At 38.8% G+C, this 14,189-nt stretch overlaps 1 protein-coding gene across 15 annotated transcripts in view; it reads left to right on the forward strand.

Moving 5' to 3' along the window:
- LOC124144419 (rap1 GTPase-activating protein 1-like) overlaps positions 1 to 14,189 on the forward strand; it is a 345,341-nt gene that overhangs the window by 284,324 nt on the left and 46,828 nt on the right. The window contains exon 1 of one of the 15 annotated variants that reach the window (XM_048402797.1): positions 4,841 to 4,911. The exons of the other annotated variants lie outside the window; for them this stretch is intronic. Within the exon in view, the coding sequence (XP_048258754.1) occupies positions 4,856 to 4,911 (56 nt within the window). The 5' untranslated portion in view covers positions 4,841 to 4,855. Of the gene's footprint in view, positions 1 to 4,840; positions 4,912 to 14,189 lie in introns of those variants that run through there. 15 annotated transcript variants of the gene reach the window in all.

Raw genomic sequence — 14,189 nt, forward strand, 5'->3', positions numbered from 1 at the left:
CTAGGTTTGTCAACACCATACCCCTGCTCGTGGGTTTCACCGAAGTTGTAAACGTCTGAGACCTGCATCACTTCGGGCTTTCCTCCCACATTAAGCTGACATGCCGTGATATAACTGGAATACTGTTAAAAGAGGCATTAAACCCAACTCACTCAATTGTGGTGATTGTTGTGCATGGTTGATTTTCAATCTATGTCTCATGGACCTGATGGGAAAATTTGATGTTATTATTACGTTTATTACAAACCATTACAAACTCAATTTATCTGTATTGTGTGACATCCAGTTTAAACCAGACATGAAATTACATTTCATATAAATCTGCAAATCGGATAAAAATCTTTCAAAGCGAAATACGACCCGCAAGATTATTTTCCCCCTCATAATATCGCAGGTCTCAGGAACAGAGCAGAGTCATATTTCTCATGTCAAGTCTTTGATAGATCTACCTATCTCGTGTGCATAAAACTTAGCACAAACACACACTCCCGTAAATTGTTTAGTATATACACAGTCCTCAAAGGTAGATATCCTCAATTTGACTGTTGCTTGACATAATAAACTTTCACCAAGATTCTAAACACGATGTTTTTATGGCACATATAAAACACAGACCGAGAGACAAGTTTATGAACGCTATTCAAACAATTAATTTATACCAACAGCAGATCAAGAAAAGTAAAGGTCTAGTAGAGAATATACTTTATGTTGCCTCCAGGTATCAATATATAAACAGTGTACCATATTTCCTCAGTTATCTTAGCGGTATGATTGTCAGCTGACGTATGGCAGTTAGGATCGATGAACTCAGCACTAAGATTGTCGTAAGTCTGTGCTGAAGTATGGTGGTTACGATCGATCAACTCAGCACTAAGATTGTCGTAAGTCTGTGCTGAAGTATGGTGGTTACGATCGATCAACTCAGCACTAAGATTGTCGTAAGTCTGTGCTGAAGTATGGTGGTTACGATCGATCAACTCAGCACTAAGATTGTCGTAAGTCTGTGCTGAAGTATGGTGGTTACGATCGATCAACTCAGCACTAAGATTGTCGTAAGTCTGTGATGACGTATGGCGGTTAAGATCATCTTAGTGCTAAGATTGCATTGTGTGACTGGTCCCAGGTCCTTGTTAATATCAGGTTAATTTGAGATTTGGATGATAGAAGAGACCAAGCCCATATGCCATTTATGTTTGAGTAGGGGCATTATCAGACACATTACAACTTCATAGTGTTCAAATACATTGGAATCTGCCAAAACTGGACTCTCACTATTCAGGATGTCTGTCAATAGTGGGCATAATTTATGATCCCAGATTTACTCAATTTAATAATCATCAGGGGCGGTCGGGTAGCCCAGTGGTTAAAGCGTTCGCTCGTCAGGCCGAAGACCCGGGTTCCATTCCCGACATGGGTACAATGTGTGAAGCCCATTTCTGGTGTCCCCCGCCGTGATATTGCTGGAATATTGCTAAAAGCGGCGTAAAACCGTACTCACTCACTCACTCACTAATAATCATCTCGTAAAAATCTGTCTAATCTAGACTTCCTTTACCCTGGATTCAGAACTGGACATGTGAGACAAAGAACCTGAGGTCCTCATGGAATCATATAACGGTAACGCTCTTTTTCAGGGCATTATCATTTGCAGGTGCTAGAGGTCTTCCATTAAAAGACCGAGGGCTTCTGCAAATGATAATGCCCTGAAAAAGAGCGTTACCATTATTATAGCTAAAATGGATGGAATTTGTTATCAAATAAAAAGAAACAACAATATGTTTTTTAAAACATTTACTGCAATCAACACGAATGTCACTGACCCACTTTAACAAATATGGAAACGTCATAGATCAAACCAGGTTGCGTCACTATTGAACGAGACGTCACCTATCCCTATCCTACGACGTCACCTAACAACGGGCGTGATAATGGCCCGTCGTCAAGCAATATGTGGGCATTATCAAATTACAGTGGCCCGCTGATTTCTGAAAACATGTGGGCGGTTTAATGATAATTCTATCCATTTTAGCTACAATGCTCCTTAATTCAAATTAGCATCTCAAACTCATATTCTACAGCTGTTATCATCATGTATATTATTGGGTATTACTTAATTAACATTGCATATTTTTCACAAAGCATTACTTGAATAGAATGGAATAGAGTATACTCAACTCTTAATGAAGGAAATACGGTTTTCAGACAAGGTGACGGAGTTTGGTGTTCTTGACCCTCAAGGGAGAAAATCATTGGTCTCCAGCTTCCCTTTCATTTCTTTGATGTTGTTGCCTGGATTTCAAAAAATGGTTTTGATATCGGATTATATTTTCCCCGATCTGTTGATATCCGGGCAAGGGACTGCAGAAGAAAGGAGAGTTGTTTTCAGTTTTCATAGACTTGTGGGTGGCAAGGGAGGGGTTTATTTTTATGAGGGTTTTATTTCCATGTATTTCAAACATTTTTATATCACTATGCTTTTGTAACATTTGAATTTCATTTTGTTCAAAAATAGCTATGGTGGATGAATGATTTCAATGAAATCAGGAACATACTGTTTCCAGCCTTTTTAAAATTGTGTTGGATTGTGTTAAGATTTGTTTTGCAGCTTGCACTGACATTGAAATTGTATCTAAACAACTGTAGATCTTTCTTGTTTTGATAATTTTAATACTTTTTTTTTAATTCCAAAACATGGTTGAAAGATGGATTTCTTTACACAAAGAAAACTTCAGATTTCAAATGTTTTTGGATCAAATTTAGGTCAGACACCCTTGGTCACATGACAGTTAGTTTCGAGCCAACATTCAACATGTCAATAATATTTTGAATTTGCCCAAAGAAATCTTTAAACAATGACGGTGTGGATGAACTGGGTTATGAACATGTGCTTCTAGTGCCACTGATTGCCACCAGGTGGAGGTGTTTGGCTATCCAATCAGATCGTAGAGTTTCTTGGTTTGCCGCGGAAATGCCACTATTGTGTCCAAAGAGTGCTTCCTTTCACCGAGAGTCTTTCAGAGTGTGCAGGTCATGTTAACATGAGACTACCTTAGGGATACGTGATATTCTTCACAGATTGATGAAGTAAGATCTTGGCGAGGGTGTTCTCCTCATGGAGTTGAGAGGGTAAAGTTCATTCATTGTGTTTGTGGTATTTGAACTAAGGTGATAGTTTTGATAGAGATATACTGTCTATGTGTTCTCACCTTGTCTTTATATAAAGCTAAAAAGGTTAAAGACAATATATAAATGTCATCTTTGATTTTAATAATCTTTTGAAAGATGTTATCATTATTCTTTGTATGCTGAGAACTAGGGTTTACCAGAGACTAATTTTGATCAAATCCTTAAAAGTAACCAGTCATCATAAAGACCCGTAAAGATCCGGGGTAGAATAGGTCTTCAGCAAACCCATGCTTGCCGTAAAAGGCGACTATGCTTGTCGTAAGGGGCGACTAACGGGATCCAGTGGTCAGGCTTGCTGACTTGGTTGAAGCATGCCATCGATCCAAATTGGGTAGATCGATGCTCATGATATCAATCACTGGTTTGTCTGGTCCAGACTCGATTATTTACAGACCGCCATCATATAGCTGGAATATTGCTTAGTACGACGTAAAATAACAAACCAACATCCAACCAGTCATCATAAAAGTGGATTTATGGCAAATATAAACTATGATGTAACATTTATGACAACCAAAGGCAATAATTTCCTGACTATTAGTAAGAGGTTGTGTGTTAGTTTGAATCTTACTGAAGACATATTCAGGATAAACTTCTGAGAACACTGCAGCATGAAGGATGCTGATTTTTTAGAATTGCACTTGAATGCATTATCCACTGTTGGCAAATGTCTTCTGATCAACTGGAAGGAGAGGTTCCACAGAAGAGACCACAGAAACAGTCTTTGGCACCTTGTGTTTTTTGTCTGAATTGAAGCAATATCTCTGGATTTTAGAAAAAAGCAATTGAGTGTCTTGTTTCCTGGACTTTTTAAGCCAATTTATTAAGATGCAAGTGAAAAATAGAAATCGATCAGAGCTGACACGAGGTAGAATGAAAACACACAAAAAGACATGCACAGTCATTTTGTCTACTTTGTCAAGACGTTCAGTTTAAAGTTTATATCAGTTCAGGATATTCTGAACTTACTTTTCATTATAAGATTTGTCACAATAAGAATAGACATTGTATATAGGTGGTTCTTGTGTCCCGTGCCTCTTACTCGCTCGCTCACTCACTCACTCACTCACTCACTCACTCACTCACTCACTCAACCATTCAACCATTCAACTAACCACTCATCAACTCACTCATTCATTCAACCAATCAACCACTCAACCACTCACTCACTCATGGGTGAGCAGATATAAACAAGAAGTGATGTTCTATATATACAAGCACTTGACAGTCAGTAAACAAGTCCCTTAGTCCATAAATAAAAAATAATAATAAACACCAAATTTGAAAATGAAAATATAATCCACAATTTAAAATCAATCATGTCAATATTTACCCTAAATCACTTAGTTTCATAAGCAGATAAACAAGTAGCTATGTTCTGTGTAAACACGCATTTGACAGTCAGTGAGCATTTTGTCAAACAATTCCACTTTGATGGCCGTAGTGTTTATAAACAGTGATATCTCTCAGGAACAAGTTCCTATGAGAACTTCCTATGATGTTTAATGAGGGTAATTAGCGGCCAGCATTATGTAATGACCCCAGCGCTATCTGGGTCGCTGATGGGAGGTCCAGGGTCAGGCGAAATATGAGGAAGTTGGACACACAGAAGCCAATCAACCGATAGCTCTCACTAGATTATGTCCTATGTAAACTAGAGCTTGAAGGAATGTGGAACGCTCTTGTTCATGGAGTTAAACAGTATTATGGATTTCTGAAACAAAAGTAAGTGTGGCTGGTGTGTGTTTTTCAGAAATATTGAGTGGGCACTTTATTTTACAAATGTATGGTAGAACCAGGATGTCTCAAAAGGAATATTTTGTATAACTGGTTTTCTGTTACTGGTTTCATGATAAACAGATTGTGTTAACTAAACGGAATGCAGTACTCCATCGACCCTCCTTGGACGTATAGTGTTTCTCAGTACAGTTGAAGTCTAACAGACTAATATGGCTGGTTAGAATTTGTGTTGAGTAATTCAAAGTTTGAAGTTAAAATATGTTAGGAATTGGTGTACTAAATAGGTTTTAATTACTTAATCTTGATCACACTAGGTTATAAAATTCACAGCATGAAAAAATGTATATTGCTTAAAAACATTTCAGATGAAAATTTTTAAAATTAAGATTGTACAGTATTCATGTACTTTATCTGCTGATTTTGATAAAATGTTGTCCATAATCTTCGGCCATCAAGTTATTCTTTCTGTGTTCATAAGCTCTTATAATATACAATGGTGATGGGAGGCGAGGTTTTGTATGTAGTGTTTCAAAGAGGATTAGGGTTTGATTTTTAAGGTTCTTACAGATGTCTGAAATGTAAGGTTGTGTTGCAATTTTATTTATTTTTTCATCAAGGAAAAGCCATAAACTGCGATCTCTGTACACAGTTTTGTCGTTTGCTGCAAATGCAGTATAGATTTTCATGTCAGTTAAATGTGGCTTACTCACTCACTCACTCACTCACTCACTCACTCACTCACTCACTCACTCACTCACTCACATGCAATGACATCATAGTTTTATGAACATGGTGGTGCTACTTTTCACTTTGCCCCAAGCAATATGTAACATGTTGTAAAATATTAATTAATTCACAGTTTGTTTGATATATAACAATGGTGATTTAACTTTAAGTCTATGAATCTTGCCTTCACCACTTAATGACTAAGGAAAGGACTCCCGAGACCTTACAGCCCAAGTCGCAAAGTGACCACAAATTCAAACCCTGCAGAAATCCCTAAACCCCATTTCACCTCCCCACCTTAGCACATCCAAATCCCGATTATACAGTTCTTTGCAAATGTGCATCATGTGATTAAATGGTGATCTCTCATTGGACGAGAACATTTTTCTTTGCTTGTAATCTGTTTCCATGCCTTATTTCTTTACTAAAAACAGTTTATTATTAATGTGGCTTTAGTTGTAACATCTTTGAGGATAAGGATTTGAGAGATTTTAACCAGCGTTCATTTAAAAGAATATATGACTCACATAGAATCCGTAACGTTTAATAATTCACTTGGTGACATTGATTGATCGCGAAAGGGATTTTCTTTACAGATAAAAAGTGCCCTTTTAAAAGGTTGTATGCATCAATCAAACATATTTGATTTGAAATATGATCTAAGCACTGAATGCATTTACGAGTGCATTTTGAGAAATAAATGAACTTTTGTTGAATTGAGTTGAACTGAAATGTGGACATATTTGAAATCGCTTCATTTTGGATTAATGGGATCAAAGACCTAAAGTATTCTACGTGGAATACTCTTTTCTGTGGCAGGAAAATAATGTTTTGTTGGTCTTGAATGAAGGATTTCTTTCCAAATTCTTAATGGACAAAGATGCAGGTAGATGTTTTTCTTGTGATTGGACTTTTTTCAAGAAGTGAACTATCTGTCACGAGTGTGATGTGATCAAATGCATACCACAGTTTTCACATTTGTACCATTCAATCAATGGAGTATAGATGCGTAGAGGGATACTTCAAGTGTATCAAAGGCGTTTTGGTAGCCTAGCGGTTAAAGTGTTCGTCCATGATGATGATTGTCTTGGTTTGATTTCATATGGGTTCAATGCGAAGCCAATTCTGGGATATTGCTGAAAGAGGTATGAAAATCTTCTCACTGATTTGGGGGCGGTCGGGTAGCCTAGTGGTTAAAGCGTTCGCTCGTCACGTCGAAGACCCGGGTTCGATTCCCGACATGGGTACAATGTGTGAAGCCCATTTCTGGTGTCCCCCGCCATGATATTGCTGGAATATTGCTAAAAGCGGCGTAAAACCATACTCACTCACTCACTCACTCACTCACTCACTCACTCACTCTCACTGATTTGTATTGGGAAATTTGGTCTTCAGAATTATCACTATTGTTTGAGTGATTGTTTCAAACTAATTCATGGGGCCACTCAAGCTGTTACACACCCTGCTTTGACCATGCCTTCGAAAACTTATATTGCTCATCATGGACGTATTTATTGTCTTGCTTCATTAAAGTGTCATGCTTTTCTTGGGACTTTCCTCTCACAATTAGCTGGTACCATGATATGAATGAAGTACTGCTCAAAACAACATTGAACTCACTCACTTATCAGACCCGTGAAGATCCGGGGCAGAATAAGTCTTCAGCAACCCATGCTTGCTGTAAAAGGCGACTATGCTTGTCGTAAAAGGCAACTAACGGGATCGGGTGGTCAGGCTGGCTGACTTGGTTGATACATGTCATCGATTCCAATTGCGTTGATCGATGCTCATGCTATCAATCACTGGATTGTCTGGTCGAGACTTGATTATTTACAGACCTCCGTCATATAGCTGGAATATTGCTGAGTGCGGCGTAAAACAACAAACCAACCAACCAACTTATCAGACAAGCTCCAGTCTAGACTTGCACAAGTCTCTGAGGCAATAATTATTAGTTCAAATCATAATTTCTTATTATTCAAATAATAAGAACAATTTGTCCCTATAAGAGACTGGACTCTTTACTGTCCACATATCTAGACTTGCCTATTATAAGGATAGAATGATTATACACCCATGGAATTATCATTCAGTACAGCCTTGGAGCAAGGCTAGCTCCAGGCCATCATGGCACAATATAATATCCTCGACCCCATGCCACACAATCATGTCAGGACTAGCAATTACAGTTTTGCATTACATTTTTTCAAGAAAGAATTGGTCCAAGATCCGTATTTGGGAGAATTTACTGCAAACAAGGATGTAAGTTACCAATATCCTCTAATCGGGAATTGAAACCAAATTCTGTGAAAAAGAATAATCTTTTTGGTCATTTTTCTTTGCCGTATCATGTAACCTTCCTTCATCCAAGACCTGGCGCCATGCTACAAGGTCACCTTTGCGCTATGACAGATGTAATCCATATACTTTATCACTGACTTTCAATCATATCGCTAGCATCCTTTAGTGTATTAAGGCCGAGGGCTCATCAGTGCGATCTTAGTGCTGAGACAATCGGAACTCCAATTCTTTAACTATGACTAACAACAATCGTAGTTCCAAGACTACATTTTGGAATGGAACCTGGTATTGCAAATGATTGTTTTTAAAATTTCGGCCGAGGCAACACCAACAGATTTATAATTTTCAATTACCAATGTCAGTTCTACGATGCCTATTCCCAGCTGTGTCCGAGTTATGTTGGCCATTGTCCTTGAACCAATACAACTGGGGGAAAAAGTCTGCAAGTAACCTTCATCGATTGCAAGGTCATCAATTTGTCCCTTAACAAGCCCTCTAATGAAGGAGAGTTTCATCCCAGCTTGACATTGTGTCATTGTTAAGCTTTCAATCTGATTTTCCATTGCTCATTACAGACCAGGATGCATTATTCTTTTATCAATCGCTCCGATCGTCGTAACACATTTCCCCAGCTCAATAATTCTGTGTTTTTGTGCCATTTTATCATCCCCATTTCCTTCCCTGTGGCTGCTGGGACGTTACAAATGAACATTTCACAATATTGTATTATTTGGTACTGGGCAATGAACATTTTCTGGCTTGATGACCCCAAAGATGGCCTCACAAAGGAGTGAGTTGGGTTTAACGCCGCTTTTAACAGTATTCCAGCAATATCAGTTTTCGAAGGCATGGTCAAAGTAGGGTGTGTAACAGCTTGAATGGCCTCATGAATTAGTTTGAGTAAGTGAGTGAGTTGTGTTTAACGCCGCTTTTCCAGTTATATCACAGCGTGTCAGCTTAATGTGGGAGGAAAGCCCGAAGTGATGCAGGTCTCAGACGTTTACCACTTCGGTGGAACCCAAGAGTACGGGTATGGTGCTGACAAACCTAGAAACATAATCGGGGTGAACTGGGATTCGAACTCACTATCATAGGTTTCTGGCGTGCCCAAGGGATGCAACTCTGCACAGCAAATCGCTGCACCTTACACAATTGGGCCCCCTCTCACAAAGGAGAATTGGAAGAATGCGGGTTCAAGTGTGTATATTTTTTTACAGCTTGTGACATTTTGAATCAGTTTTTCCTTGTTCTATTTTTGTTGAGGAACGCAGTCATTTGAAGGAAATTTCCTTATTGACATATTTCTGTTGTCCTTAATACACTTCAAACAATTAAATATTTTGATAAAAAGAGAGTTGACGGAGACACTTAAAGATATTGAATAGTTTCAGCTGAAATTGTATATTTGAATCTCATTTCACCATCATCCACTTGGCATATCTGTATTTTCCTTAATATTCTTGACATTTATTATTATTATAATATTAAATAGTTTATGTTGAAATATTAATATACTTTCTATCATCTTTAGCATGGCTCTGATTTGTTAATATTGTTTTCGAATATTTGATAATTCTTAAAGCATATGACTGCACCGAAGTCTTTCATAACCATTTCTATTTCGGTGGCGTAGAGGAAATTGTTGAAGTTCATCATCGTATGCTAAAATATTTAAAAGGGAAGGGCCCCTCTAATTACATTAGGTGTGGTGCTAAAAAAGTAGATTTTTTTTAAAAGACAACATCAACATAGACTAGTGAATTACGAATCTGAAACTGTGTGTTATTCCTCTGTAGAGCCCTTCCCAGCCAGCTTGTTATAAAAACATCAGAGTTGAGGTTTGTTGTTAACCCGTATTGTGTGGGAATTACTTTTTGGGAGGAATGATTGGAAAAACAGTTTCCTTCGAATTACGTTTGTAATGATTGTGTGTATGCTGTTTAGAAAAAATGTGATTTAAAATGAAGAGTTTAGTTAAAAAAGGGGAGCAGGTGGTGGAGGCAGTGGAGGGTCATTTGGGTGCGTTTGTTCGGGGCAGAAAATGTGATGTGCGTACTTTGATTTATCTGTGCCTATGTGAAGTTTGTTAAAGTATCACAGTCTGGCTGTATTCAGGAATGTTTTGTCTGTCTCTGTCTGTCTGTCTGTCTGTCTGTCTGTCTGTCCCCATTGTTTTTTTACCTGACTGTCTGCCTGTTTAGCTGTGAATATAAGATAGCTATGCGATAAATCGCAAAGAATAATGGAGAACGAAGTATGGTTTATTTCACAATAAAACATTGTTCTATCATGACGTCATTTCTGGAGATTCAACCATGCGCTTGCAACTTGATGACGTCGTATATTGGAGGACGTCTTTTTTAAGAGGGAAACGTCTAGTGAGTTGTTCCCCAAAGATGTATCTGGGCAACACAGATAAACGCGAAGGCCGAACGATCGCATCCAAAAGCAGGAGAGATGTGACACAAGGTACAGGTAATCAACATTAGGTTTGTGAGAAAATGTGGGAAATACCCTCCTGTGCCTAAAATGGACTTGTCCGACATTGCCGAGGTTGGATTCTATTGAGGGAGTCATCGTTATTTAAATACCGTTAAATATTGTTAAAGCTTGTACACTTTGTCATCATTATGTCAAATTGTACAAGCTTTGGAAACATTTACCCATATTTAAAAAATAAAATGATGACACCCCAAATACAATCCGACCCCTGCAATGTCAGACAACTCCATTTAATGTACAGGGTCGGTTAAGTTTGGTATTTTCACAATTTTCATGTCGATTATCTGCACCTTATATTCAATACCGATTGTCATATCTGTCCCACTTTTATGTGCGATCATTTTCCCATTGCATTCATCTGTGCTGTCCAGCTACATCTATGGGTAACAGCTCAATAGACATTTCCCTCTTGAAAATAACATCGTCATATTTATGACGTCATCAAGTTGTGAGCGCATGTTCAAATCTCCAGAAATGACGTCATGATAGAACAATGTATTATTGTGGTTCTTTGCAATTTATCGTGTAGCTATCTTATATCTGTGAATAACCTTTCATGAAATGTCAACATGGACCATATTAGTGTTCTTTAGTATACTCATGTTGCTGTCATGCTGGAATACAGGAATCGATAACGCCAGACTGCATATTTTACAGAACACCCACCCAAGTTTTACTGCTAATTACAATGGCATTCAAAGCATTATGATAGATCTACGCCACGACCCTTGGGGGACTTCGCTACAGCTTTCTGCAGATATACCCTATTTGACGTAATAAGCGCCCGGGGCGCTCTCAAAATTAGAAATAGGGGGCTCTTATACGAATATTATTTCTGTGAAAAAAAAGTTGACTGATAAATTTTGTGGTTTATGCTGACAGATATATTTTTCCTGAATTTAATTGCCCATAATTAAGGGTGCATATAACACATGAGTAATAAACGCGAATAAATAAGTCTGGTGTACATTGATCAATCGGAAGGGGTGCTGATTGGGATTGTTCACTAGCCAATATATTGGCAAATATCGCCATGGGCGCTTATTAGAGCGGGGCTATTATTACGTCGAATATGGTACTGGTCTCAAGACCATGTGACAAAAGCCTCCAGTACAAGACTGGATGATAGCTGTCTGTAGGGTTACCTTGAGCGGGGGGATAAACTCAATACTTTCATTAACGTAAAATATTAAATTACCATCAATGTCATCCAAACCATGGTATGTTGGTGTTTGAGCGGGATCCTTGTCTTATCAGTGTGGGTGGGGCAGGACATGGTTACCCTTTAAACGAACACCTGGTGTCATCGTGTTAATATTTACCTTAAGTATCCTGGTTCAGAAATCACTGGGGGGCACGAGTGGCCCAGTCGTCTAAGGCGCCGCGGTTCCCTGTGCAGAGTTGCGTCCCTTGGGCACGCCAGAAACCTATGATTGTGGGTTCGAATCCTGGTTTCTCCAATTATGTTTCTAGGTTTGTCAGCACCATACCCGTGCTCGTGGGTTTCACCGACGTGGTAAGCGTCTTAGACCTGCATCACTTTGGGCTTTCCTCCCACATTAAGCTGACATATCTGGAATACTGTTAAAAGCGGCGTTAAACCCAACTCACTCACTCACTCACTCACTCAGAAATCACTGCATTAGAAATCCCTTCAGATCTTTTGAGATGGCCCAATATACGAAAACATATTATTGTTCAGGATGTTTTGGTTGTATTTACACTAAAAAGATTCAAAAATGCTTCTTTTGCTTCCTGAATTATTGAAATAATAACACACCTTACTAAATATGAATAGGATAGTGGTTCAAGTGTTTCTTGTTAATTTGTGGGCCACTTTTAGCAATATTCCAACAATATCACGGCGGGGGTCACCAGAAATGGGCTTCACACATTGTACCCATGTCGGGAATTGAACCAGGGTCTTCGACGTGACGAGCGAACGCTTTAACCACTAGGCTATCCGACCGCACCTAGAATGGAGATAAACATACTGTGTTTTCAATGTAGAGCTAGGTGTCCTGTAGATTTAATAACATTTAAAACTAGTATGTTTATATCTTAATTATATATGAGACTGTCAAGAAAATATGTTCTGGGGTTAGAGAGTATTCTGGAGTAGAGAAATTCAACATTGACTGTAAGGGTGTTAAGTGCAACTAATATTGCGAAGTCATGGTCTCCGCTTTGCCAAGGAGGAACTATATTCTTAATGCAAGAATTCTGTTGTTTATTTTCCCCCATAAGGTTCATATATTTGTCATTTTTATCGGCAATACCGCTTAAACAAGCCACAGGCTTTCCTCACAGCAACAATGACTGTTGTGTGTGTGGCGAATAACTGCGATAAGAAAGATTCTAAATGTCATTTGGGTGTATCAAGATGTAGGATTATGAAACAAAGATGTGTTGTGAGTTGACAGATATTTGGCGTTAGATACAGCAATCACCATGGTGCATCTACATTGGGTGTTCTATGCTGCGTGGCACCTGTGCTTGTAGATACTGAGGGAGTTTATGTCAAACTCCAGCTCAGACACTTCGAGATTATCTGAAATTAAGCAACACCTTGTTCACAGTGTAAGGGGCTGGGAGCACTCGCGTGTTGATGTTGAGAGATTACGTCAGTCTTTGGGATTCTCTGACTTGTCAGCTTATATCATCGCTCTCCTTACAAGAAGTCCTGATTGGGCATACTGTTTAGTGTTGTACAACTCAGGGATCTGGAAATTGTTCTGTGCGCTGGACTTGTCTGATTGTGATGGCAAATTGTCCAGATTTGAAATAGCGCAAACGGGACAATTTAAAATTTGGTCAACATCAGATGAATCATAAACGTTAGATGAGTCAACTTTTTTTTGTAAAAGATGAATGTAATTGTCCTTAATAATGCTTACTGGTAGTGTAAATTAAAACTTGTCTGTTAATTGTAGTTCTGCTAAGATCTGTAGTCTATACCTAGATCTATTGAAAGAAGAACATCAGTCAGTGCAAAACACGAATTACAGTCATGAAATGAAAGTAGGAGCAACTTTTTCCTGACAATCCGCTTTCGCTTAAAGATGATTTCACATTTTAGATTCAACTTTATACTTTTGTTTATGCCTTTGGGAATGCCATCATAGTGAATTTTGAAAAGGTTTACAACTGACCATGAATTTACCTTTTTGTTTGTTTGATCAGATTGGTTTGACATTGCAGACGAACGGAAAATCAACCAACTATCCCCTTACATTCTTACTATATCAATTCATGAAACAGATATTCAAATTAACCAACAAAGAAAATAATTTTGCAGGGGTAAGAGTATTCTGCATCACGGCAGTCATCACTTGTTTGTAAACATAACAGTCAGTCGGCTGCGAGTTCAACTCCAAGCATGGTTGTAGCCACCTATCACTGTGGGGAGCTTTCACTGGTGGCAGCGATAGTATAGAGAGCTCCGCGAACGGGCTATCACTGTGGGGAGCTTTCACTGGTGGCAGCGATAGTATAGAGAGCTCCGCGAACGGGCTATCACTGTGAGGAGCTTTCACTGGTGGCAGCGATAGTATAGAGAGCTCCGCGAACGGGCTATCACTGTGGGGAGCTTTCACTGGTGGCAGCGATAGTATAGAGAGCTCCGCGAACGGGCTATCACTGTGGGGAGCTTTCACTGGTGGCATCGATAGTATAGAGAGCTCCGCGAACGGGCTATCACTGTGGGGAGCTTTCACTGGTGGCAGCGATAGTAT

Source organism: Haliotis rufescens, unplaced genomic scaffold, assembly GCF_023055435.1.
Source record: "Haliotis rufescens isolate VD_foot unplaced genomic scaffold, xgHalRufe1.0.p SCAF_29, whole genome shotgun sequence".
Classification (NCBI taxonomy): Eukaryota; Metazoa; Mollusca; class Gastropoda; order Lepetellida; family Haliotidae; genus Haliotis; species Haliotis rufescens.